The sequence below is a fragment of the Triplophysa dalaica genome, chromosome 18, assembly GCF_015846415.1.
Source record: "Triplophysa dalaica isolate WHDGS20190420 chromosome 18, ASM1584641v1, whole genome shotgun sequence".
In the NCBI taxonomy this organism is placed as follows: Eukaryota; Metazoa; Chordata; class Actinopteri; order Cypriniformes; family Nemacheilidae; genus Triplophysa; species Triplophysa dalaica.
The window spans coordinates 9584763-9612300 of record NC_079559.1 but is presented as its reverse complement, the minus strand read 5'-3'; the positions used below and the strand labels follow the sequence as shown (position 1 = coordinate 9612300).

At 37.8% G+C, this 27538-nt stretch overlaps 2 protein-coding genes across 6 annotated transcripts; both read right to left on the bottom strand.

Moving 5' to 3' along the window:
• Positions 1-8714: 8714 nt before the first annotated feature.
• zgc:136971 (S9 family peptidase) lies at positions 8715-19327 on the bottom strand. 4 transcript variants are annotated; one of them, XM_056772610.1, is made up of 26 exons: positions 19221-19327; positions 18601-18772; positions 18079-18404; positions 17936-17996; positions 17349-17746; positions 16173-16305; positions 15928-16054; positions 15771-15846; positions 15590-15665; positions 14302-14441; positions 14067-14201; positions 13828-13919; positions 13576-13613; positions 13298-13419; positions 13144-13204; positions 12979-13073; positions 12769-12838; positions 12578-12663; positions 12366-12504; positions 12022-12102; positions 11861-11941; positions 11560-11648; positions 11268-11461; positions 11080-11182; positions 10861-10967; positions 8715-9580 (listed from the first exon to the last, which is right to left on the bottom strand). In XM_056772610.1, the coding sequence occupies exons 1-26, from the start codon at positions 19266-19268 to the stop codon at positions 9457-9459; spliced, it is 3174 nt and encodes a 1057-aa protein (XP_056628588.1). In that variant the 5' UTR covers positions 19269-19327; the 3' UTR covers positions 8715-9456. The 4 variants fall into 4 exon arrangements, with proteins under 4 accessions (XP_056628588.1, XP_056628591.1, XP_056628592.1 ...); XM_056772613.1 differs by lacking the exons at positions 17349-17746; positions 17936-17996; positions 18079-18404; positions 18601-18772; positions 19221-19327 and adding an exon at positions 16785-17333; XM_056772614.1 differs by lacking the exons at positions 17349-17746; positions 17936-17996; positions 18079-18404; positions 18601-18772; positions 19221-19327 and adding an exon at positions 16810-17333.
• A 480-nt stretch (positions 19328-19807) lies between these two features.
• On the bottom strand, positions 19808-27439 carry ifrd2 (interferon-related developmental regulator 2). Of its 2 annotated transcripts, XM_056772638.1 has the most exons (13): positions 27004-27439; positions 25584-25643; positions 24319-24432; positions 24146-24227; positions 23857-23981; positions 23506-23663; positions 23353-23406; positions 23095-23273; positions 21612-21720; positions 21380-21514; positions 21139-21267; positions 20935-21027; positions 19808-20702 (listed from the first exon to the last, which is right to left on the bottom strand). In XM_056772638.1, the coding sequence occupies exons 1-13, from the start codon at positions 27050-27052 to the stop codon at positions 20622-20624; spliced, it is 1368 nt and encodes a 455-aa protein (XP_056628616.1). In that variant the 5' UTR covers positions 27053-27439; the 3' UTR covers positions 19808-20621. The 2 variants fall into 2 exon arrangements, with proteins under 2 accessions (XP_056628616.1, XP_056628617.1); XM_056772639.1 differs by lacking the exon at positions 25584-25643.
• Between the last annotated feature and the right edge of the window lie 99 nt (positions 27440-27538).

The window sequence follows — 27538 nt, the reverse complement described above, 5'->3', positions numbered from 1 at the left end:
TTCAAGCCTCAAAATGCCATTGCCATGTAAACTAATAGCTAAAACAAAAAAAAGTTTGTCTTTGTCTTGTGAAAGCACCCTAAAACTCAAATATTTTGTCCAAAAGTAATGTTTGCTTTCAGTTATATTCAAAAGACAGAGACTCCGTGTACACACACACACACAAAGGAATTTCACTGACTGTGAGCCCCACCACCAACTGAATGTGGTCATCTCTTTCAAAGTTGAATAGCATGGAGGTGCGCAATGTGTGCAGTTGGGGCCTGCTATGATCTGAATGGCTTTTGGAGCTTTTGGATGTGTTTGTGGATGTATTCACAAGTATGCAGCTTGTGTTTGTGCTGGCGTATGTGTTAATATGCATGCAGAGAGTGTGTATGTGTTCGCACGGTGTGGGATTTTGGCATGAATGGAAAGATGAATGGTGGATTATGGTTGCCCGAAAATAGAAAGAAAAGTGAGAAAGAGAAAATGAGGCAAAACAACGGGCGAGAATGACAGACAATATAACCACCGACCCACTTCCTGTTTTTTAACTGATCAGCCAACCAGACAATTGCACAGCGAGAAAGAAATCAGCTTGACGGACCCCGTCCTGCTTTCTTTAGTTGAGATGAGCATTTAGTTCCAGACGGTCTTTGTAAAGCTTCAGATAATTAAACCATTACCCATAATCCATGGGGCCAATGCATCACCTCCCTGTTGCCTCATTCCGCCCTGTCTCTTTTCAGGACTTTGTCTTTTTCACCCATCGCCGTTTTGCTTTCCTCTCTACTTCCTCTTAGGAGGCGGATAATTGGGAACACATTGATTTTGTCTTTCCTCTGGTTCTTCATCCTGTCTCCAGATTTATTTAGAGTGAGAGTTGCTTGTCGGGGCACTACATGAATTGCCGGGTGTTAACTGAGCTCTTTGTGATGAAGAATGAAAGCCGTTAAAGGCGTATGCAAGAGGTTGAAAAAAAGGTTTAGAGACTTTTTTATGATTGACCTTCTATAGGTCCTGTCCACTCTCTCGCTCTCTATCATTTTAATCTTGGTCTTGTTTTCATTGAGTGTCTGATCTGCTGAGGATAATGTTTTTTTTAAGACAAAAGTGAGACATGGGTGAGAAAGAGGGGATCAGACCCCACTAAACTGAGCCAAACCCGGATCTCTGCACATTCCTAATGTTTGAGTGACAGCATATTGCTCACAAACCCTGGCTGCAAGTTACAACCTCACATTGCACAAACATATATTTTAAATTCCTGTAAAACGTTTGTCAAGGTTTTGAAAATACGCTAAAAAACAGTTTATATTTATTCTACTTCATTTCCATTCTTGTCTTTGATCAAATATTAGGATAATTGTTCCTGATTTTATACCGTTTGTGTTAATTCCCCTTCTTATGAATTACGAAATAAATAACATGGAATGTGGGTTGTTGAGCTATCATGTCCAATATAGTCCTAGTGCTACATAGTGCTTAACAAACCTGCATTATGCAAGAACTTGTAAACTTTCATATGACTTAACACTTCTAAAACACATTAAATTAATACAAGTCCATTACAAACTCTACATGAGATGCTTTCCTCGTATGAAACTAAAAGCTGCATGAATTATTTTATTTCTGATAGATTGAAAGAGATCTATAGATGTGTACACTCAAACATACTCTGAAGTATCCTCAAACCACCTGTTTAAAAATCCTATTCAGTCCCGAGCATTCCTGACCCTCTTCTGAACATCATCACCCACTTTAAGATTCAGTTCTCCTGGGAAACTGAACTCCAACAATACACAAAAGAGGGAACTGTGATCAGAAAAAAAAACACTCTTTACACAGGGTGAGAAATGCTGATAGAGTAGGGTGGGACAGAAGAACAGACAGATGATGAGCGATGAAGGGCTGAAGGAGCATGGTGAATCTTGAAGGGCCTAAGAGAGGAGGTGCATAGAGGCTGCATGCAAATTCCTTCATTTTCATAGTATGGAATCATAAATACTGGCTTTTTCGGACGCCCGATTGGTTTGAAATACTGCTTTATGCATACACTATGCATATTCTGATGCAAAGAAATAGTGTGTAGTCAAAGTTTATCTTCTGTAAAGGCAAACAGAGCAATCAGCAGAACAAGGGGGGGTAGTTGACAAATAAATCGTAGATGTGTCCCATGGTGTGACATAGAATTTTTTATGTTATTAATATTATTAAAATAATTAGATTTACAGATGTGCTCAAATTTATTGGTACCCTTACAGCTCTTGAAATAATGCTTCATTCCTCCTAAAGAGTGACGAAATTAAAAGCTATTGTATCATGTATACTTGCATAACTTTGGTACGTCATAGAATAAAGCTGTGGAATAAAGAAGCTAAACTGAAAAAAAGGATTATGTGCCTAAGAAGATTTTAGTAAATCCAACTAAATTGTATTATGTAAAACCCATTTATATTGGTCTAATTAAGTTAACTTATTTATTTTGTGTTGAGACTACATAAATATTTTTAGTAGATTTAACTACCTTGGCAGTTGATCTGCAGTTCCCAGCATGCTCTGTATCTGAAAGCATTAGGAGAATCATTTTCCAGATTAACTGTCATTTTAAGTGTTTTTCACTAAAAATAATGACTTGTTCGTGCTTTTTGTTGATTTGATCTGTGAGAGTTAGGATAGTTTTAAGTTTGGATTTTTTAAATTGTTAAGAGGAGCGGTTCTTGTGTGCCTAGACTGAGGGAGGGACAATATTAGTCATGAAGTGTGTAATTTCACTTATTGAGCAATAATGTCAGACCACAAGTCTCTCTTACTTGACAATCTATCTTGTACATTTTTTTATATTTCAATATGAAAGTAAGTGATCTGTGAAGTTTCAGTTCAGATTTTGTTCAGTGTAATTTTTTACTGTTTACTTACTTGATATTTTAACAAAAATTAAATGAATTTATTAAGTAGAATTGACTTAATTCTGGTATATAAGTTGTATTTGAATATAAAGTTGAAAATTTTACTTAAAAACATTTTATGCAAATTGTTATGAGGATTTTATTATCCTCATAACAGTTATTTAAAGTTATTTTTTTCAGTGTGTAGAAAGAGATTAATTATTGCTTATTCTACAAAGATATACTAAAATGGCCTGGAGACATTTGTTGATACCCCTTAGAAAAGATAATTAATAATTGGATTATAGTGATATTTCAAACTAATAAGTTTCTTTAATAAGTATTACACATATATCCAATCTTGTAATAAGTCATTAAGCCTATTTAAATGGAGAAAAGTAGTCTATTAAAAGTATACCGTTTTTTTGGTATCATTGTGTGCACCACACTGAACATGGAGCAGAGAGAGCAATTGATAGAGCTGTCTGATGAGCTCTGAAAGAGAATAATAGACAAGCATGGTAAAGGTAAGGGCAAAGGCTACAAGACCGTCTCCAAGCAGCTCGATGGTCCTGTGGCACCAGTTGCAAATATTATCAAAACGTTTAGTGTCCATGGGCACGGCCGCAAGAGGAAAACCAACCCCAGATTTAACAGAACGATAGTGCGAATGGTAGAAAAAGAACCAAGGATAACTGCCAAAGAGATACAAGCTGAACTCCAAGGTAAAGGTACGTCAGTTTCTGATCGCACCATCTGTCGCTTTTTGAACAAAAGAAAAACATAAGAAAGCCAGCCTGGAATTTGCTTCAATTCATATTGACAAGCCATAATCCTTCTGGGAGAATGTCCTTTGGATAGATGAGTCAAAACTGGAGCTTTTGGCAAGTCACATCAGCTCATGTTCACAAACAAAAAAATCAAGCTTTCAAAGAAGTGAACACCATACCTACAGTGAAACATGGAGGAGGCTCAGTTATATTTGGGGGCTGTTTTCCTGCATCTGGCACTGGGGGCCTTGAATCTGTGCAGAGCACAATGAAATCTCAAGATTATCACGGCATTCTGGAGTGAAACGCAGTGCCCAGTCTCAGAAAACTCGGTCTCAAAGTCTTTCCTCCAACAGGACAATGACCCAAAACACACAGCTAAAATCACCCAAGAATGGATAAGAACAAAACATTGGACTATTCTGAAGTGGCCTTCTATGAGCCCTGATCTGAATCCTATTGAACATCTATGAAAAGAGCTGATACTTGCAGTCTGGAGAAGGCACCCATCAAACCTGAGACAGCTGGAGCAGTTTGCTCAGGAAGAGTGAGCCAAACTGCATGTTAACAGGTGCAAAAGTCTCATTGAGAGCTACAGAAAACGTTTGCTTACAGTGATTGCCTCTAAAGGTTGTGCAACAACATATAAGGTTAGGGGTCCCATCATTTTTGACCATGACATTTTCAGTTTTATTCCATTCCATTCCATTCCATTTTCTACCGCTTATCCGAACTACCTCGGGTCACGGGGAGCCTGCGCCTTTCTCAGGAGTCATTTTCAGTTTTATTATTTACAATATTATGTTGAATAAAAAATCAAAAGCAAAGTCTGATTTCTATAAAATATGGAATTACTTTTGTCAATTTCAAGTTATTTCAGGGAGTATTGTGCATCTTTCATTTTTTTATGGAGGGGTACCAACAAATTTGAACACGTCTATATCTTCATGTTTTTTTTTTCAATTTTTTTTGCTGTCACAACATAGACAGATATGCATATAAGTCTGTCAATTATACACATGTGCAGATACTGACTTGCAGCCTTTAGAAAAATTCAACTATAAGAATCCTCTAAGACAAGGTATTGGTATGTGTGTGCACGCGTGTGTGTCTGTCACCTTGCTTGAGCTCTACTTTAAATCTTTCAAACATTCCAAGACTTAATATTTCCACCCTCCCTTAAAAGAGACTTGCTACCATTAAGCTTTATGAAAAATGTAACGGGAGCCAATCACCAACTTCAATCTAACCTCCCATCTCCCTATCATAGAGCTGTACTGCAGAGAGAAAGCAGCAGTAAGATCTGGGGAATTTAAACATAACACTACTTGTACAACATTGTGTGCAGTGTGCACACTGTAGAGATCATGTACATTTTCTTTATGCAAAGATACACTGATGACCTACGGCATTTGGTGAAATCTATGACAAAGTATAAAGGATAACACAGGCATAAATATGTGATGAATGAATCATAAAACAATATTTACTATAATTACTTGAACTGCCGAAGGACATTAATACATAAAATTGGATTAAAATGTAAAATAATCATACTGACTCCTCAGAAAATGTCTGAATCAAATATGCATCACAGAGAGGTTATTTGTATTCAAAATTCAGGTACCTCAGGCCTGATGTAAGTTTACAGTATGATACGCAGTCTCCTGACGTCACCTGTGTTAAAAAACCTTTCAGGGTTTGAGCTGCATCCATTTCTATTAGGCTTATGGTGTATTTACGCAAGTCTGGGATCAGTAACATGTGGCAAACATTACTGCAGGTTTATTTATGTTTACGTTACTTTGATTTGAATCAGTCCTCTGACTGAAGAGACATTATGTTAAAACTCATTAGGTGTGTTTATCAGACTAAAAAGTTTGCATTGGTAAAAAGGACTTGAACTTGAACCTTTTTAAATGTGTGCAGAGATCTGTGGGTCCGATTCAAGATCAACGCAGGGTCTGATTTTTGTTTAAACGTGAAGCTTTTGTTACAAGCACAGGCATTATTGTAATACCATGATTTTTCATATAACATGCACTAAAGTATTCTTTATAAATAGCATAGTAAATGAATATGGTAGCCTTTGTATTAAGCAATAGATGCTAAAATAGCTATTATCAGGTCAAAATGTTGAATAAATCCTATAACCGGAGCTCGGTTTATAAGATTACAGAAAAATTGAAAATGCAAAACTGTCTCTCAATACCGTCTTTGCTGCAGTCAAAACATTTAATTTAGGAATAACACACTCAAATCTGGGCTGGCAACAAAACTCTTTAGTTTAAACACTGGAGCAGGATCAATAACCTGAAGCATTGCTGATTTCCTGGAGCGTGCACTTATTAAATAAAAAACGGATGCAGAGACACTCTCTGGACATATCCCACCTTCCAGCTATATCGGTGTTAAAGAAACCTTTGTCATGTACAGCCAAAAACCTCTAGTGCTGAATAAACAACATTCTCTGGAAGAGAGACAATCACAAAGAAAATGAGATATGGGGAGAAAAACATCATACCACCAATAACCGGTCAACCTGTGGGGGATGATAATTGATCTACACCTCAATTATAATGAACGCCAAAACAAAACAATCTCTATTAATGTCAGCAGGACTACACACTCTTATATCAGTGCAGGTTTCTATATTCTGGCATGAACTGCAGTCATTACAGGAGTAAACATCGAAGACGATGTGTCATTACAAGAGTTATTAGGGAATTGTGTGGGTGGTTGACATAAAAAACAGTAAGAGACAGCATGTTTATACTGTAAGTAAACATGATCAATTCCAAATGACTGAAAATAATAAACCTTAAATCATTACGAAGCGCAAACACCAGGGTTGCCAGATCTGCTAACAAAGTTTGTCCAATGGCCACAGCCCAAATACCCAAAATCAAATGATGGCACTTTCATACCTAAAATAGATATCATTCACTGTTATGCAATACCAAAGACTGTTTATGGAAGTTGTGCCACTCGACAACCATGGTTGCAACTCCTCCATGCAGCTATTTCAGTCATAGCAACATCGCAGTCCTATCAACTAGAATAGGGGAAGACTATAGCGTATTGCAGAGCAACAATTAAACCTGAAATCCACTATACTATAAGTTTATTTTTTTAAGCTTAAATTGCACAAAAAAACACCCTTTTCAAGGTCGCGGCAGCTACTGTGAATATGCTTGCAAGAGCATCACAAGAATTGTCAGTCTTACCAATTGACCCTTTTTAAACTGGGTCAATAAACTGGGCATGTCTTCTCTAACAGTAATAAAAAGTAATAAAAAAAGGTATTTTTTTAATTAATTTCTTATCCAAAAACTTACAGACCTGTCAAACACTCTCACATACACACATAAACTGACAAGAGAAGTATGTATGCAGTTGCTTATTCACTCCTGCATTTGATTTCTGGTTTTGCTTCTCTGTTCACTAGCAAATGATAAATTGGTGAATTGCTAGGCCTTTATTTGTTATTTCTTCGAGAACATACACATTGTTTCAGCACCCTGTCTCTCTTCATGGCCCAGCCATAACACACAAATGCTGACAGGATTCGTCAGTTCTTCATAAGTGACCAAATATTCTATCTCTCCATTCCTGAGAAACGACAGAATCACATGGCAAAACGGCAGGAGGGGACGAGAAAACGTGAGTATTTGATGGATGATGACAGAAAGGAATAGTGAGAGAAAGAGCGAGAGGAGGGTGTTAAACACGGTCCATCAAATAAAGTGGCGATGCTATTAGTTTAAGTTGTTTGGTGACAGTTTTGGCCTTTTTACCCAGTTTACTCTTGACCGATTACCTCCCCTGCCCAGGGCTCCTAATGGACTCATCCATTACGGTGACAACAGAGCAGACCAGCCCACGAAGGGAAGTGTGGGGGAAGAGAGGGAGATGAATTAATAGATTTCAGCAGCACGCTAATTACCCCAAACTCTCTGAACACACAAACACACACCCGTCCATTCTTTGAGAAGTTAAATGACATTTTCAGGCTTGTGTAAATGCTAAACAGCATTTCACCCAGACTGTTCAACCAACGAGGTAAAGCATTTCCCACCCAACACTAAAACCAAAATCACACACAGGTGGAAATGCTCTTCATGTTTATTCTCTCCCGAGCAATTGTAATCTCGTCCAAAACCTGCCATCCAAACACACTGATAACCACACACAAACACCCATGGATATATATATACATTAATGGGAATGACTGGTCAGATCGGTCTCATTCACTTCAACTATAATCTTTTAAACAATCTCTAACCCTCTCTCTTTCGAATACTGTTTAAATGTTTTACTTTTGCTTTTAACGCTTTTCTCCAACAATCCATTGGGAGTACATGAGCACTGGGGTCTCAAGCTGTGACCTTAAACCTACTTAAAGTTTCATTTTCTTTCTCTGATTTCATCATGTCTTTTATCTTAGTTTTACCCCCTGGCAGTGGTTTTCAGCTTTTTAGGTGATTGTGTATTTGATTTCTCTAATGGCTTCTAAGCTGAGGAAAAGAGAGTGGTGCGATTGGATTTCGCACGTAAATGTATCCTTATTTTTGTAACTTATCTCTTTCTTTTATTTCTTCCTTCCTCACTTCTTAAGGACCCAGCGCCCCTTTTATTTAAGCATGTCATGCATAGACATCCAAGGTAATTGTAGTGGACTGCGACAGTGTTTGCATATTGTTCAATAAAGTTCACTTCATATTTTTCAAACTCAATCTTTTTGAAAAATATATGTAAAAAGTACACGCAAAATAACTGAAGCTGTGATAATTCATGAGAGAGAGAGTGAGAGAGAGATTATAGTCAGGACTCACGGAAACTAAACCAGATCAAAAGATCAACACACACACAGCGGCAGTGGTCTCAGGTGACCTGCCGTGTTCACTCTCTCTCTGGGTCATTAGCATTGCAATCATAACTCTAACGGGGTATAAAGCAATCTGCCCCACGGGACTGTCAGCATATTGAAAATCCATATGCTACAATCAGCCATAAAACAGTGTAACATTAGGCTGGCTCATGTTCAACACACAAATCAAATAAACTACACAAATCAAGAAATTTAAGCATTTATAATTCATGACAGAGTTCAACGACAGAACCAAAAGATATGACTAAATCTGTCAAAGAGGATTCTGTGGTTAGGTCTTCATAGGAGCAAATAGTTACAAAACTATGAAAAATAAAGAAATCTTTAACAGAAAGGATCCTTCCTTAGAGATTTTACAAAGAACTAGAGACTCAACATTGCATATGCACCTGGAATTTAGTAAATGTCACACAATTCTCTCTTGAATCATATGTCATATGTATTAACATTTTGGTGTGCAACCAGCAACTCTGGAATGTTAAATACGTCCACAGATATATTTTTGAATCTATAAAACATTTTAATGTTTTCATTTCATTTTTATCACTTTCAATTGTTCTTCAATGTTTATTCTATAAACAGTCATGTTTTTATATTTTCAAACCTAAAATATAATCTAAAAATACTGCCATGACAACATCCATTAAAAATATTGAGCAGTAAACTTTTGGAAAGACATGACTCTAAACAAAAGAGAGAAACGTTCAACATCACAGTACATGAGCTCAGATTTCTTAAAATCATGATTACATCTTTGGCATCTGATCCCCATCTTTGCAGACCATTTACCATTGACAGGTCTGACCCCTAGTGGTCAGCAACATAAATAATCTGTCACTTCAAGTTCACTGCAACATTTCCATTAGGTTTTGGCAACAATGTCAAACAAAATAAGTGTCGACAGAAAAAACCCTCATGACTATTTTCATGAGTTATGTGTGTCAACTAAGTTTAAATGCTCTCTGAACCACAGAAGGATGTTGAGGAAGCAGTCAGACTGAGTGGTGACTTTAGACAGCGAGTGACCCTCATCACTGTACCACAATAACCTGAGAGACAGAAAGACATACAAAGAGAAAGAGAGAGATAAATACAAAGTCTATGATATATGGAATTCCAAACCTGACTTATTTAAAAATAAATAAATACAAAAATAAATCCATGAAGAAATATAAAATAGCACAAATAAATGAGTATTTATACTTTTATTTCCTTATGTATGTGTATTTATATTTTTTCATGTCTATTTATTTTTTCATTTATTTATTTCCACTTTCATTTATTTCCACATTTATTCATGTATATACGTATTTATTCCTACATTTATGTATTTTCACGTTTCTTTATTGATTTATGTATTTCTTTGTCGGTATGCCAATGGTTTGTGGTGTTTCACCTCAGAGATTAGCAATCGATCTCAGAGCGGCGGTGCTGAAGCTTTGAGGCCACAGGGACACCATGTGGTATAGAGAAGGCAATCTTGTCAGTTTATATCACCCTAACTGTATGTAGATAGGGTTACATAGCCTACATATTCATGGCATTAAAACAATATCCGGTCGAGATTTCTAAAATCCCCAAAAAGAAAAACAGAAATAAATAAATGTAGAAATAAATAAATGTGAAAATTAATAAATCTAGGAGTAAATACATATGTACATGAATAAAAATGGAAATAAATAAATGAAAAAATATTTAACGTGAAAAAATATATAATTACACATAAATAAGGAAATAAAATTATAAATACTCATTTATTTTTGCTTTTTTACATTTCTTCATGGATTTATACTTGTATTTATTTATTTTTGATTTAGTAATGTTTGGAATTACATAAGGATAGAGACCAGATTAAAACTAAAATATTGATTGGTCTTTGTCCGATATGGGTTTTATCTATTGCCAACGCTAATATTAATGTTTAAAGAGTGCTCTATCTGATGCTGTATCCTTATCTTTTTGCATATTAATAGTTGTTAAAAGATCCAAAATAAAAGAGATTAAAGACGGATTGTTGTGAGATGAATAATGCATCTGGCTAGCCTACAGGCATTACAAAAATTGCCTTTTGTTTTGTTTTATTTTATTATTATTATTGTTGTTTGTTTATTTCACAAAACAAAAAGTCTGATATACGATCCACACTGATCCAATGGGATTTCAAGAGGTCAGTCTGTCTGTCTGGTGGGGCCATGTCACAGCAAGTGTTCTTATATCCTGTCCCTCTAAATTATTGGAGTATACACACATCTGACAGATGTTTTTGGGGAAGACTAATCCATTCTATTCTGATGCAATGTACATATTTGATGTTGATATGTGTGTGTACCTGACGAGTATATTCCTGCTCTTCAGTGCTCTGTAGAGCTCCAGACCCTGGTGAGGTGATACTCTTCTGTCTCTGCCCCCCAGCATCAACAACACAGGAGCACGGATCTAAAAAATATTTTTTTAAATTAAGGTTAGCCACATCTGCAATTATAATTAAGTATACATGCCATTGACACATGTCATCCAATTAATAATTTTTTTTCTTATGTGCTTGTACCTGTGCAGCATGTATTATTGGGGACTTCTCAAGCATGGCAGTGAGGGATTGGGGTGTGGGCAGCCTGTCAAATGCATACTGAAATCCAACAGAGGAATATCTCCTGTAATGGGTAATAAAAATGTCACTACAGTCAACATTTATTAGCAAGATTACTAATTAAATTCATTTATATAGATGTTTGTTACCAGTCTACAATGTCACTGGTTCCCAGAAGTGTGGCTGCATTGATAACGGGGTTCCTTGCTGCACACGCTTTGTAGAAATCCGGATACTGACCAATCAGGTGACAAGCCAAGAATCCTCCGTGAGAGCCGCCCATCACAACCACCCTATCAGGATCAAGACTTGCCTCATTCTGCAAGGCGGACAACACTGCTCTCTGGAGAGCAGGGAGGAAGAGAGGACAAATTAACAACATGTTAACATAACAACAACAATACCTGAATATGTGCTCTGAATTGTATGGAGTGTACAAACCTGAACATCTTTGACATCCTGACTGCCGACATTTCCAAGGAGACACTCTATGCTGTCCTGACCAAATCCAGTGGAACCTCTGTAGTTTACTGTCAGACACACACACACACTAAATTGTGGCTTGCAAATTTGTATTTTCTTACCAAGACAGAAACTTTTAAATGACACACGAAGTCCCCTTAAGGAAGGCAGTTAGATCCATTCCATTCGGACAGCGACCTTATCGAGTACTTTGATTGTCTCTTTTAACTGTACCAAACTAAATAACAATGACCATAAATTCTTCTGTCTCTACACTCACCCATTAGAACGGCAAAACCCAGTTTGGTTAAAGCAGCGGCGGTGGCGTTCCATTCCGCAGCAAAATGAGCATGAGGACCACCTACATAAACAAACACTTTACCGATCACTGATGTTCGATAAAATACAATTATGTGGATAAATAAAATGTATTGCCCTTACCATGTATATTCACCACCAAAGGACTTTTTCTTCTGGGGGGGCTATATGGCTTCAATAAAATTGCTCCAAAATTTAAACCAGCTATGGAGAGGGTAAAGGGTTCATATAGAAAAAATGCCCACAAAAAGAAATGTGGGATAGTTGACCAAAGATACTGTTTTGGATTTAAGGCAAGTTATAAGTTGCATTATTAAATTCATAATAATATGTAGACTGTTGTAACCAAAGCAACTTACAGAGTGTCACAACATTGTCACAACATGACCTGCTATAAATAACAAAACAGCTACAGATGTGATGACAACTAACTATATATTTGTTAATGATGCATTCGTGCTACTCACAGAACTGATGGTTCTCCTCCTGGGAAGGGGGCGTTATCAACATAGGCTGCCAATCAAATCCCTCATAAACATACGCTCCACCCAGATTACAAAGTTGCATGTCCTCAGCCTGATCGACCGATGAGAGAAAGCCGACTTTCTGCAGAAGAAATAACACGTTTTAAACATATTCATTTGTAAGGAAAAGATGATCATTTTGTGTGTGTGTGTACCAGGCAGGGAGGCTGATTTGGAGACGAGCAGCTCATCACCATCAGATCTTTCTGTACTGTCAACAGCTGCACACCTCCAAAATCATCTAACAGATGCACAACTGTGATCAATGGCTGTCAGCCCAAGTAATAAAATCAAAACATGTAAAAATCGCTTTCGTCAAACGATACTGATGTAAACATAGCATTACCTAGTCTAAGAGCATCTGTCCCGCACACTTGTGTGACTCTTCCTGTGCTCCTGTCCACTGAGAACATGGCCTAATACAACAGACACATTGCTACAGCATGAACACACACATCTTCTTGACTGTTATACATTTTGAATTGATAATATTACAAACCAATGCATACAGACAACACTTGTATGTGTAATGCTAAATGCTTTGTATTTGGTTTACCTTACTGTTTTCACATGCACTGCTGAAAAAGACTCTCTCGCTGTCTGCAGACCAGCACTGAGATGGCAACTGTTCATATATACCAGCAAACTGACCTGTCAGAGGATATGACATCACTCACACAACTCTTAAACATGTAGATGTGTGCGTTTTCATCTTCTGTACCTTTTTCGGCTCTCCTGACCACATCAACCAAAACTGATGTGGTTCTGTTTTTCATGTCATACTAAAAGAGAAAACAGGGCTTTTAATAAAGACTCCAAAGCTTGTTTTTGGACATTCCTCAGTTATCTCATTCTTTTATATTTCGTGTTCTCACCAGCATCATTTTCAGGCATTGATGATGTGGTCCAAACATCTGTCCCTGCAAGTACACGATCCAGCACAAGTCTGGACTCATTCTAGGGCTTGACACAGAGAGGCTGTCAGATGACAAACACTCTGGTTGTGAATAACAGAGAGGGTAGAGGACACAGAGAGTTGATTTAGCTGTTTACAGAACTGAGTCGAAGTCCATTATATAAAGAATAAACAGTAAATAGACATACATACACTACAAATGCATATACAATCAGTATGTGTTATTAAGAACCTTACCACAGTTCCCCTTCATATCCAGGTAGTAAAAAGCTGACCTGGAACAAAAAAGAACAATGAGTAAAAAAAAAATTTATACTGTACTTTGTATACCCCCCAAATAAGGGTAAGTAAAATACTTTTTTAGGGGTTGGAGTGCCATCTTGTTTTTTTATTTAACATGTCTTACATATTTTATTTTGTCAGGAATTCTGAAAACACAAAATACCAGCTGTTGGTGGGATTAAAGCATTCCCTGACCCTGCTCCTCACCTGCGGTTCGAGCAAAACTTCAGGCCCAGTCTGAAAGGCTCATTCCACTGGCCCACAAAAACAATGCCCCTTCCATTAGGTGCCCACAGAGCCTGGAAAAGAACAATATAAGTACAGTTTTTAAGCGCTGCCCATCTACAAAAATGAGATTTTTTTATATATATTATATAACAGCCATTAGGGCATAACAGGACAACAAAGAAAATAAAAATAGTAAGATATAAAGATCTCTGGCTCACCTGTCCTGGTGATATATGAGGAGGCACTCCAGCATAAACAATAACAGCCCCCTTACTCAGATCAGCTACACACAACACTGGACAGCTTTTACCCACAAGCCCCTCTCCCCAGTCTTCCACATAAACGCTTTTATCCTGACAATCAAGACAAATGAAAACTCAAAGTACTCAGTCTAGAGACAATGTCACATCACAGATGATTTTCAGACAAACTAACAAAAGTTGCTCATCTCACCTGTTCCTCCAGCAACACCTGCCCTCCATTCTCATTGGGTGACGCAAATGACGAATGCCCTAATGACTCCACCCTCATCTTCTCAGCCACATAGAGCAACTTCTTTTCACATGGTGACCAAGCTAAACATCCAAACTGAGCTAAAGAGGTATAAAGTACAATTAAACTCGTCCTCATGTACTGATGTTACACCTGTAGTTTAAAGATAGAAAGATCCATAATATAGCAGAAGGGTCATTCCGTGTCAAATCAACCAAATTTTGAATATTTCCCAGGCTCAAATTTTTTAGATTTTACAGAAGCAAGACCAACATCTGGAGTGATGTTAAAAATGTTTATGAAATGCCAACGATTAATAGTTATTAAGTAATCCATTGATTTGTAAAGGAAGGTTAGAATAACCAATTTCACCTGAAATTTGGCGCCATATTTGAGGGAGTAAAAAATGACATGAGAAATATGCCAGCATCACAATTATATTTTAACACAGATTGGTATATCTGCTAGTAAATCTGTTAATTTTAGCAATCCTTGATGAATTTTAGGCCAATGGTGACAACTCAAAGATAAAGAAAGGACATTTTTTGTGTTCATTGGAGATACCTTAATAATGTGCCTTAACCCAATAATATTTAACAGTTACTAGGTACCAAAAGGACGCTGCAATGGTTATGTTCAGTGCAGTTGTTTTGATAGAAGGAATAAATACACATTTCTAGTTTCAACATTATTTGTTCTTCAGAAATGATCTACATTTCGTTTTTGATTACATAAATTATGTCCATTTTAACCGTTATCTCATGAAGCCACATTTAGATCCTCATTTCAGTAGGACCGAACCTTATATGGCTTTAAAAATGTAGTTCCCAAAAGAAAGGTTGGTCAAGTTAAAGAATCTAAAAGGACATCTGGAGTTAGAGGCATGCACATTTTTTAAAAAGAACATAAAAATGCCCTTTCTTCATTTTGGAGTTGTCACCATTGGCATAAAATGCATCAAGGATGGCTAAAATTAACACATTTACAAAGAGATATACCAATCTCGGTGTAAAAATAGATAGTGATGCTGGCATATTTCTCATGTCATTTTTTACCCTCTCTAATATGGCTCCAAATTGGACCTCCGTTTACAAATTAATGAATTACTTAATAACTATTCGTCAGTAGTATTTAATATTTTGGCTTTCATCACTACTGATTTTGGTCTTGCGTCTGTAAAAAACAGTTAAAATCGAGCCGGAGACCTCTGGTTGAGTTGACACGGAATGATATAGAAAGTGTCTCTCACCATCTTCATAAACTTTTCCGTGTTTTTTCAAAGCTGTGAGGTCCAAACTCTTCTCCAAACCATTTTGGCCCCAAATCTACCAACAGTTAAAAAGGAAATATGATATCAGAGATATCAACCATGCCGTCACCAAATGAGGGGGGTATTTTAGCACCCTTGCAAAATATAAATCAACCATCACCTCCAAGTGCTGGTTTCCCGCCTCTTCCCTAATGACAGCTCGGGACGTCCCAGAAGGAGACGGGCAGCTAAGCAACCTAAAAGTGGAAGGTCATAGTATGTTGATTATTAATAAAGGAATCTCTTCTGTCATGTGTGTCTGTTTGTGTTTCTCTTACTCTCCATGTATTTGCGTGCTCATCCCAGATGGTAGCACATGCTCTATTGTGTCTTGTTTACACAGTAGATTCCACCTCTGAGTGAAAACCAGTTTACAACCCCTCTCCAAATCACACTGACTCCAACCTAAAGGAAGTGAGAGAGTTTGATATGACGTATTTGCATTCACCAGACTGTGTAAATGGTCCATCAAACTATGACAGATCTGTTCAGTGTTGTTAGAAGCAGTTGGTATTAGACTCACAGGTCAATACAGTAATGCACCGCTTTTCGCCGGCAGTGTCCACTGGCTCATCGGAGACCACAGAGGCAGAAATGGGTACAGGAAACCTGATACAGTGTCTGAACACATCTCTGATCTCATTCTCCATTGCAATCTGCAACCACAAACACATCAACTATGAGTCAACACAAACAGAAAAGGACAACAAACAAAAGGAGTAAGCAAATGTGAGCCAGGTATCCTTGTGCGCTTTAGACATTACTATATTTTTAATGCTGTCTAGGTGTTTAAAGGCTAGAAAATAGCAAGTATCAAATAACAGCATTCGAATATAATGTTAAAAACTGGACATCTTAAATGTAGTGTCTTTGAGTATTAAGATACAGAACTATCACTGATATACATTACACTCATTTATGGAGTTATTTTGTGACATATGAAATAACTTTATGCAATTTGTTTTAATGCACCAATAAGAAAAACGAGTCAGCGATATTACGCATGCAGAATGCTTATCAAACACATTTATTTTATGGGAAATAAAAACGAGTAACGTTAAGTGTATTACACAGATTCACGCCTTAAACAGATCACGTGGGCGCAACCGAAATGTAACTAAATACAAAACATAACGGAGATGAACCGCAGTCCGTGTCACCGAAAGTAATCCGCGACTGTCTTGTGCTGTAGGTCGTGACTTCTAACAGAGAGTCGTCACGAGATCGGATTTTTGGTGTAAACGTCGGAGGGTTTCATTTCATCCGCGTGCAAAAAGCGGACGCTACCATTTCGAGAGCTCAGCGGAGGGATCCGATTTATAAACAACACTGTGGATACTACAAAGTAACGTTCACTATGACAGCATTGAGTTGTTTCTTAAGTAATCACTATCGAGTTTGAATAGTGAAAAGCATTCTGGGTATTGCTTTTGAAAGCATGCAATGTCCCTCTAGCCGTTTGGATCTGTCCACCTCATTCTTTTGCTTTGAAAATTTCTGCATTGTCTTGTAAAATTAGCATTAACTATGAACACAACAATCTATCTGCTAAAATCATTCATTTGAAATAATGTGCTTTTATTATTTATATTTGTTTAAATATTTTTACAATATTTATAGAAGACAAATGGGTCAACCCTGTGAAGGGTGCAAAAAAAACTGCATACCATCCCAAATTATGACTTTCTCCGTTTCTCACCTTCTGCTGTTTCCGCAATGGGACTCGTTTTGTTGTTTTTAACTGAGAAGGAGCCGGTTTCTCCTGGCTTGACACTTGCTCTGGGTGCTTTCGTTTTAAATGGACCTGCAGATTTTTCCTGTTCAGCATTAAACCACAGAAAGGACACAGATCTTGTGCATCGGATCTGGACCTATGTGGGGCATTGCTTTCAACAGGTGTATGTCCAGAGAAGATCTCATTTACAAAAGTCTGAATGGCAACATCAGTCTCTGTGGGGTGAGGGTTCTGAGCAGCGTTCAACACACTGTGATCCCCTACAGAGACACGCATATCTACCACTGAGGGGAATACATTATTTTCTTCATCCACAGGGGCCTTGGCTGTGATCACATGCTCATCCATAATCTCTCCTTCTTCTATGATGAAGAGGAGAGAACTTATCAAGGTGGAATTAGATCAAGACACAGCGGCATGCATAAAAACATTACATCTAAGAGGGAAAATCAGTTTACGTGATCTGGTCTAGTAACAGAATGTGACCTAAATTCATACATCAGAGCTTTGTGATGACTCTCTTTCAGATTCTGTTTGCGGACATTTTTTACCTGTGGGCCCCTTGCTCACTGAATCCTCATCTGTGGGTCCCTGGGCTGCCGTGTCTTCAGACTGTAAGACAATATTTTTTATATCAAGTGAATTTTTTTCAGTGCATAATAATAAATGAATAATAGAAAAGCATTGTTCTTACTTTTTCAGGGTACAAGTGTTCCACAAGATTCTCTTTTCTTTTACAGATGTTCTGAGTGATGTCCTCAGTAATCAGGTTTTTGCACCCTTCATTGACAAGCATCTCTTCAGCACTGCTAACTATATGTGAAACTGTTGTTATAGGCTCAGATGCTGAAGAACACTCCTCAGGTTTGACCTCTACCACCATTATCTTAGTTTTTTTGTTCTCACACATCCCCAGATGTTTTAAAAATCCATCTTTCCTCATGAAGGTGGATGTGCAGCTGACACAGTGAAAGTGTGGAGCAGCTCTGCACTTTAAATGACATTTGAATATAAGGAACTCTAGGAGAGAAAAAATCATTAAAACGACAAACTATTTTTTTTTTTTAAGATGAAGTTAGCAATGAAATACAGAATAACTTTATGTGTTACAATATATTTTAATTGTAACACTCGGAGACAGAATGCTCAGGTAACTCATTTTAAATGAAAATGAATAATTGCATTCATTATAGAAAGTATAATGTTCAATACTTGCCTTTGTGTCGTATTGCTCTTCGTCGATGACCCTGTAAATGTTTCAGACACTTGCTTTTGATGGTGGGTTTGAACATCTCTGGCCCGCAATAAGGACAGTGGTACAGCGAACAACATTCCTGGCATTTCTGAACAACTGGCTGCTGCTCTCCTCGCAAAATTGTTTTGTGTAGCTATCAAATGTAAAATAGCCATCACTTTAACTTAGTTAATAAATAAATATGAATTTATTTAAGGAATAAAACACTGATGATTTAAAATGATCCTGAATGGGTTTTAAATAAACAAATTCTGGCAAAATGATGCTTGTTTGGACACAGATCTATCTGAAAATGCAAAAATTTACACTACCAGCATTGACTTGATTTGGAGACAAATTACAATTTGTGGCGGCACAAAAAAATATTAATTGTGGCAATCCATCAACAGAATAAACTTTCTAACATATTGATCCTTTGAGAGGGTCCTCCAGTCAGAGACCGATTAGCAGGTCTGCAGCTGGTCATGTCCTGCCGATGATGTAAACTGTCACTTGTAGCGCTATACTTCAGTTTCTTTTCGAGACATGCCTTCGTTGAAATATACGGCTGCTATACATTTACAAAATAAACCTGAGTTTACCTCTGTGTGTTGACTTGAATGGCTGAACATTTTGACTAAAGTTGTCATCTGCTAGTAGCCCCGAGACATGTTTTGACCGTAATCACGCGAGAGACCAAGAAATAAAAGAGATTTCGGAGTTTTCAAAATAAGAGTTTCAAAATAAGAGTCCTGCAATGTACAGTGATACTGGATAATAATTCAAAGTACTCAATGGTAACACTGTTTTTCTCACTCTTTGTAAACCGGTTGTATTTTTGAACCTCAGTAAATGCACTACCTAACATACCAACAATACCAATCAAGCATTTTTCTGCATTTATAAATCTTTGTTAATGTTAGTTAAGTTAGTTGCATTATCGGTATTAACATACAACTTACGATTTTAAAAATGAATTAAATTGCTTAATAATTAATTACCGAACTAAGAATGATAACTGCTGTAGAAGTATATTTCAGTGCTAAATCCTACTAGCAAAATGTTAACAAATCTAACCTCACTGTAAAATATTACCCAATAGAATATATGAAACAATCACTACATTTTTATATCAAAACTCAGTTAAGACTTAAGATTGAAACATAATCGTAACGATTACACATTTCCTTTGTAACTTGTTTTATTCAGCCACAATGTTACAAACAAAGACATTTGCTTTTGTTAATAAAGCTTTCAAATCCGAGTCGAGTACAATTAATTACACCATTTATATATGGTTTATCTCGCAAACATCCTGTTGCATTCAATACTTTCCATGATAATGTGACTATGATATTTAGAAAGATTTTAAAAATGTACAAAACATGATCCAAGTTGGTTCAGAACGGTAGCCAATACAACCACACAATTTTAGCAGCAGTGTAACAATGCAAATGATGGTTAGATTTAGTGGCAATGAGAGAAGTTGAACGGAACTGTTTACAAAACTCTGGCACTCTACAGTCATGATGTGTTTGCATTGGTTTGCTTGAGATCATAGGTGCATCATCTTGTTTCATTTATAAAATCCATATAGAAAACTAAAGAACTCCTCTATATTTCACTGCAGAGTTGTAAAAAGTTATGTTTTCATGATAAAAAATCTGTATTTTTCTTTTCACAAAACACTTCATAATCGAAGAGGTAAAACAGGTTTTAACAAAAGCTGAAAACAGCCTTACAATAGGTTGTTATAAAGACTCATTGTTTCATGTTTCTTTAAATTTAGAATTCCTAGATTTCACACATTGTGATGTTAAATAAAAATAAAACAAACCACATACACACGTGCACACGCCCAGTCTTACACACCCACACTCAGTCAGCCAAATATTCTTGTTGTCGAGTCTCTCGCTTGGCAGTTCATCTGTAACTTCAAGTGAACCGAAAGGGTTTGGAGGATGTAGTGTTCCTCTCTCTGCTGCTTCATATTCATGCAATCCTCACATCACATCAGCACGTTTGTCCCTTACTTTGTTCCTTAGTTTAGTCCGAGCTTTGAATGCAGCTGAATTAAAGAGATGCTGTGAAGGGACAAACAAAATTTCCATCAATGTGCAAACAAACATATATATAGATGCTACACTCATAAGAGACTTTACATGGAATACACATCTGCTTAAGTTTGAATTTTCTTATCGGAAATTTTTTTTGTTCCAAGTTGAATCTTACATTGATATTCAAAATAAGACTAGTATCAACTGCAACTTTCCAAGCAAATCAGTTACATTTAAATGTGAAAAGCTTAAATATTACCCTCTCTGTGCGGGATATCTTGCTAGATTTGACAGCAGCATCCAGGATGAGAGGTGGTCCAAGCCCAAAAATATCCCTCAGCAGTGGATTGAACTAAAAACACATTTCCCAAATAAATAATATAGTGTACAAAGGGAATACAAATCTATTTAAAGCAAAGGTAAAGTCATAACCAGGTAAAAAGTTGCAGTTGGTCCATCTAACCTGTAGGTGGTGTCTGACTCCAGACTCAAGCACCTCCTTAAAGGCATCATAAATCCTGTGACGCATCCAGCCATCGATGTAGATTGCCTCAATTCCAAACTGAATCTTTTCCTCCGTGAAATCATCATTCTAAAAACAAGATTTTTCTCTAAATTTATTATCATAGAAAAATATTGACATCTAGTTTTGAAAAATAAATAGAGTGTGACCACTATGAGGTCAAGGTTTGTTGTTTGTGTACCTCAATGTAGTTTAGCACCTCTCTGAAAATGGACCGCTGTTTCCTCCGGTCATTCTTAGCACGATGCTTATTTCCATCAGTCGCTAGACTCTTCAGACTGTCACACAACGCGTCACAGTCCTCATACTCAAACTCCTAAAACACAACCAACAATATATACAGAGCTCACATACACTGCATTTAGCAATTATACATATATAGTCTTTGCATTCAACCCTATTTTGAAATGCACCTGATCGATGTCACGTCCAAGTTCATAGAGTAGAGCGATGGTCTCCCCTACAGCAATCCTGAAGTTCACGTCGCTGCTCTCTAAACATTCATGTAGGCGTGGCAGGTGACTGAAAATGATTGGATTACAGACAAAATAAGAGATCAATATCACATCTGGGATATATCACTTGAAGCCATTAAAGGTGACATCATATGAAAACCCCACATTTTCTGTGTATAAGTGCTATTATCGGGTCCCCGATGCATCTAGCAACCCAGAAAACTTGAAAAATAAAAATTTGTTTTGGTGTGCCTTTCCCTGCAAGCATGTGAGAAATCGAGCCGTTCAGATTTAGCTCCGGTTGTGATGTTCAAAGCGGATTTTCTCATAATGTTACCGCCCCTTAATCTACACAGTTCCACCCACCACGCTCCGCCATTGTTGTTTTCACGAGCGACAGCGCTGTACGTGATGCCAAGGCTAAAGCTCGTGGACAACATGCAATGTAGTCGCTGCACAGAGTCCAATCCCAGGACGAGACAGGGGTGGATTTATTTAGGTAAAAACCTGCTTGTTTGCACGAATCCCTTCAAGCAGAAGTCCTTTTTTAAACTGGGACAAAGTTGTTCCTCAAAAGTGATCGAGACCGACTGAACGAGACAAAACTGCCGATGTAAGTAATATTTATCAACAGTCTGAATTGACATAAATGTACCATATATATAAGAGGAGAACGTTAGCATATTATAGCGAAAGGAGCTAAGTCAGTAATGGCTAAATAAAACATTCAAAGCCAGTGTTAAACTTGCTGTCTAAAAGTCCAGATGGACACTTGGAGTTTAACTGTATGAATGTTAATACATTATGTGCGTTAATATGTTTACCTGCAGCAAGCTGTTTGTTTTGCTAATGAACAGGGGCGAACACTGCAGGTTAGTTTCGTTTTGAACGTCTAAAATCATTTGTGCTTAGGCTGAAAAATCCTTCACAGCCCACTAGTTATGCTTTCACGTTGCGTGTGTAACGTTACGTTGTCAACGACAAGCACTTAAATCCATGTTATTCCGCTGAGATCTGCAGATGCACAATCCGTGGATTTTAGGTAAACATAAACGCACAACGTGAGCGATGTTAGCAGGGATGGAATTTTTAGTCTACAGAAACGTTTAAGACGAAACTAACCGCAGAGGAATTCAGGAAATATAATTTAGCTAAACCATTGCCATGGGTTGCTGTGAGCAGAGCTGTTTTTGACAAGTCAAGAAGGGTTTTGTTTACACAGCCATTGAGTGTTTTTAAGCAAAATATGTTCCAGACATTTCATGAAGACCCTAATAAATCATACCAACTTGTTGAAAGTGCTCATCTGAGAAAACATTTAAGACATCGCCTTTGGTTTTAGACTTGCTTAAGATTACATTATCTTGCGAAGTCTTCTCGCAACAAGTCAGGGTCCAGACTGTTGACTGTGTACACACAAGAATGTATGTGTCAGACTTACTGGTTAAGAATACTGTTGATGCGTGATGCAGGGCAGAGGGTAGCGAGCAGTGTCCAGGACTGCAGGGCGGCGCTGTGGAGAGCAGGGGTTCCAGCTTTAACCGAAGGCAGCGAGCCATCACCCAGAGGATATGCACCCGCAAACACGCTCTCCAAATGTCCAATAGATTTTAAAAGGTCCTGGAAAAAAAAACTTTACATATTAATATGCAATTTACAAAATGCTTAGGATTTGTCTGGTGACCACAACTGATCATACCTCTGCATCATCTGAGGCCGACACATAGCAGCACATACCGAGAGCTCGAGCACACTGATAAAACATTTAAAAAAAAAGTATTTTTAAAGATCAAATCACTGCTATAAATCAAATATAAAGCAAGCATGTGGGCATTTTTCAGACATCACTTACACTCTGTCGGGCTAACAGGCTTGCAGAGCCGTCTATCAGGATGGAGCTGAGGATGGGGCGGAGAACCTTAAAGCCCTCCTCACCTTCAACTCCTCCCCCGAGTTGCACGCATAGAAGTGCAAAGACTGTAGCAGCAGCGGCCTGCTCGTCTCCTCCACCTAGAGAGTGACAGCAGCGAGACTGTTTCAAGAATGTTTTAGATGCCCTACTCATACATGTTACAAACAAGGTTCTCATTATTCAGCAAGGTGGATGTATTCTTAATTTCATCTTTATCGTAAGACAAAACATCGAGTTGAATGTCAAAAGCTTCCCAATCAACCGGAATTCACACTATATCCTAATGCCCACCTTTCCTTAAACTCCTATCCAGACAGTCGCTAATGGTGAAACGTCTCTCCAATAAGAAGTCATACAGGACCCTGGAAGAAAACGCCAAGCGCAGACTTTCTAATGCAGCCATACGGTTCTTAGCACTGAAACACAGAGACAGACACGTCAAGAAGAAAACAACAAAAAAAGAGCTAGTTATAACTTGGTTTCTTTTGTTTTTTTAATATGACCTGCGGTTTAATGACTGCATGCATTGCATTTGTTACAGGCTGTGATATACATGCATTTTAAAGGTGTGTGTTGATACCTTTTGTCCATGAGATTGTCAATGCATTGCTTGAGTTTGTCTTCAGTTTCCTCCTGAGCAGTTTGTTCATCCACCACCTCACCTGCACAGTACATCACAGGTTTAATATTCCACCTACTGTGCAGGACAGGTGTACATCATTAGAGTATTTGTAAACGTGTGTGAATGTGTACCTGTGCCCTCCTCCGGGACTGATGCGGTTTCACTCGCACTGCTGTAGTGACTGAGCACATCAGATGCTAAATCATCATCACTCACACCAGACTCGCCTCTCACCCCATTTTTCCCTGAGACACAAGATGAAGAGATAGATAGACTAAACACAGGGTAAGTTTAACTATAAAGATATGAACAAAGCTGAACATAGCCAATGAGAGAGTTTTTAATGCGGAGGGAATGGATGTAAATGTTAGGGAGAGATGACGTGTATTTCAGCTGTACACACAGATCATGCACCTCGACCTTAACAAAGTCACTTTAATACTCAGAAAAAACAAACATGGGTGGCATTGCAAAACACTGACTCAAGTTTAGACCATTTATAGAATATGCCATTGAATTAAACTGAATGTAAATAGTTGAATGTAAATAGTATGTTAAAAAAACTAGGCAAGACATGTAAAACCACATTAGAAGTGTGTCGCATCAGAAACACAGAATTAATCCTCTTTGAATCCATCATGATCTCTCTGTCGCCACTGATCCACTTTACTGAATCCCATCTCTTTAGTTGATGATCATTCCAATCTTCTGGTTAGATGTGCAGTTCAAAGTTTGGAAGACTCAATCAAATCACTAGAGACTCAAAACCAGAGTCTGGATCGGATTTTTTTTTCGGATTCAACATCATGATAGTGTAATCTTAGTTGACTATCATAAGTGGTTTTATAAACTAAGAACAATGTGTATTTAACATTTTTAAATAGTAGCCCAAGAGAATTTGTTGTGGGCAGTTTAACTTCTGTAATAACACATGCATCAGCATGCCAGGATATTGGATCAGCTGCTATAAGATAGGGACAGGAGTGCATTTAGCAAAAGAAATGTTTGAAATATCTAGTATAGAAGGGCGGGGAAGCAACGAAAAAAAAAAACGATGGAAATTCAAAAGGTGGCTAAAATGTTAACTTAAATATTTTGACTTGAGCTCCAGAACTCTCCAGAAGCTGTCACAAAATGAAAGCCTGAAGAGAATGTCTGACGTGATATCTGCACTTAGGTTTAATACATCAGCATTCATGGGGAAGTGGGAATGATGGATGCTTCTAGGGAATTTCGGTTCTCTTAAGTCATCTGTGACATCCAGACAAACATGGGAATGTGAATGTGAACAAGCAGATATGAATGGACTTTCACAGGCAGCTCTTTTTATTATGAAACAGTTGTTATGGGATGAGAGGCAGGAGGTTATGTTCAGGATGTCCAGAGGTCACGCTACCTGAACGTGACAGGGCAGTCTTTGACAACTGCAGCTGAAGCACTTCCTGTCGAAGTGAACCTGCTCACAATCAACAGGAAGAAGACAAAATAAATGACTATTTTAGCGTTTAAGCATCCTTTTTGAAGCGTCAATCCCCATTCATTGTATTTGCACTGACCAGCAGTTTTATATTTAAACGTTCTCCTTTTGTGGTCCAAAACTATAGGTGCACTATCCGCTTTAAACTGTGGTGAAAAAGTCAACAAATGCTCCTGCAATTGTAAGGTTTCAAATGTCTTTCAAAACAAACCATAGATATTCATATTCATACACGTTGTCAGAACCAAAAATTGAGACAAATCCCCTTCGGAACTGGCTGCTGTCAAACATCGTTTTTTGCCACGACTGCATTTGCCAGATGATGTCACACAACTTTTATCAAGGTCAAAATCTGGTTTGAATGGCTCTACTGTGGGAACGCAGCACATGACGGGCACTATTTACCCCTTAAACTTAAAAGGGATACTTCACCTAAAAATGAAAAATCTGTCATCATTTACTCACCTTCGAGTTGTTCTTTGTTCTGATGAACACAGAGAAAGGTATTTGGAAGAATGCTTATAACCAGACAGATTTTGTCCCCCATTGACTACCATAGTAGCCAAAAGTGCCCCAGAAATGCCCTACATTCTTCAAAATGTCTTTTGTGTTTATACAATTTCGAAACACCTCGAGAGTGAGTAAATAATGACAGAATTTAACATTTTTGGTGAAGTATCCCCCTAACGAGAACCGTAGAAACAGCTTCATGAACACAATAAAACATACATATGAGCGTATATCCCGTTTACGTAGTGTAAAGTGAACTAAAGAAGGTCTCGCTTCTGTCTTCGTGACGCTCGGGCTAAATATACCGGGCTTGGCGTGAGCTTCATCTTTCATGCTGTAGGCTGAACTGTGATAGTCAATCACTTTTCTTCTATTCGTACTGTTTATGGATATAGGCTGTGCAACAACTAATAAATAACACCATAAAGAATATAACATTCTAGCATACTTTATTATAAACAAGGATTAACGGCGAAACGTGCGGGCTGCAGAGCCACGACAACAGCACGAAGTTGACCACATGTGGCAACCTTATGCAAAAAATCCAATTTAGGCCTATTTAGTTGAACATGGCTCAATGTTTCGCTCTTTCATGCCTTTAGACTAGAAGGCAAAAAATAAGTCAAAACGACAAACTTGAAGTACGACGTGGCTGGTTTAATGGTTTCATTCAAGTATTACAAAACATGGCTAAAACGAACAAGATGGTTTATTTTTCTTGAAACACGACACTCGAACTGTCTACACATTGTAATACTTAATAAATGTTGTTGTACAGCGATAGTTAAGTTATCTGTTTATTGTATGAAATGACAGAGGTTAAACGTACCTTTACTTGAACCAGTGCCGCCGCGTTTCCCTTTTTTGCTCCGTGGCATGATGACAGTCTACACACTTTCAACTCCAGCAAAACAACAAAGCTCAAATGATACAAATTTTATAGAACAACAATCTGTAGTCAGAATTCTTTCCCTCAACAATATTTGCCGAGATATCCTTCCCAGAGCATCAAAACACAGGTCTGTGGAGCTTGGCCTCACGTTTTAAGCACCACAAACGTAAGGTGTAACGTTAACGTTAACTCGCCTCAAAATAAAACGCTTACGATTCGAGTTTTTAGTAGCTATTATCTATGATTGTCCCCAGGTAACCGATATCTAATGCCAGGTTGTGACGGTAAATGTTTTTGGAAATGTTTGGGAAGGAGTATCGTGCACGTTGCTGCTCCAGATTCCACCATCTTCCCTCGGTAAAGCTCGCACACACCCGGCACTCTCCACTTCTCTGATTTGCCAGGCTCATTTCCGTTTTGGGCAATGTAGTTCTCTGTGGTGCTTCCGGTTGAGGGTTGCAGCCAGAGCACA

What these genes read in the sequence shown, in the direction of transcription:
- zgc:136971 (XM_056772610.1), bottom strand. Translation starts at nt 19,268, where the DNA reads ATGACAACTTTAGTCAAAATGTTCAGCCATTCAAGTCAACACACAGAG. An exon ending in AGTGAGCAAGGGGCCCACAG is followed by an intron (nt 17,747 to 17,935) that starts GTAAAAAATGTC and finishes TCTTCATCATAG; the next exon opens with AAGAAGGAGAGATTATGGAT. An exon ending in AGGTGTTGCTGGAGGAACAG is followed by an intron (nt 14,202 to 14,301) that starts GTGAGATGAGCA and finishes CTTGATTGTCAG; the next exon opens with GATAAAAGCGTTTATGTGGA.
- ifrd2 (XM_056772638.1), bottom strand. Translation starts at nt 27,052, where the DNA reads ATGCCACGGAGCAAAAAAGGGAAACGCGGCGGCACTGGTTCAAGTAAA. An exon ending in GGATAGGAGTTTAAGGAAAG is followed by an intron (nt 23,664 to 23,856) that starts GTGGGCATTAGG and finishes GTCACTCTCTAG; the next exon opens with GTGGAGGAGACGAGCAGGCC. An exon ending in TTGGACGTGACATCGATCAG is followed by an intron (nt 21,515 to 21,611) that starts GTGCATTTCAAA and finishes GTTGTGTTTTAG; the next exon opens with GAGTTTGAGTATGAGGACTG.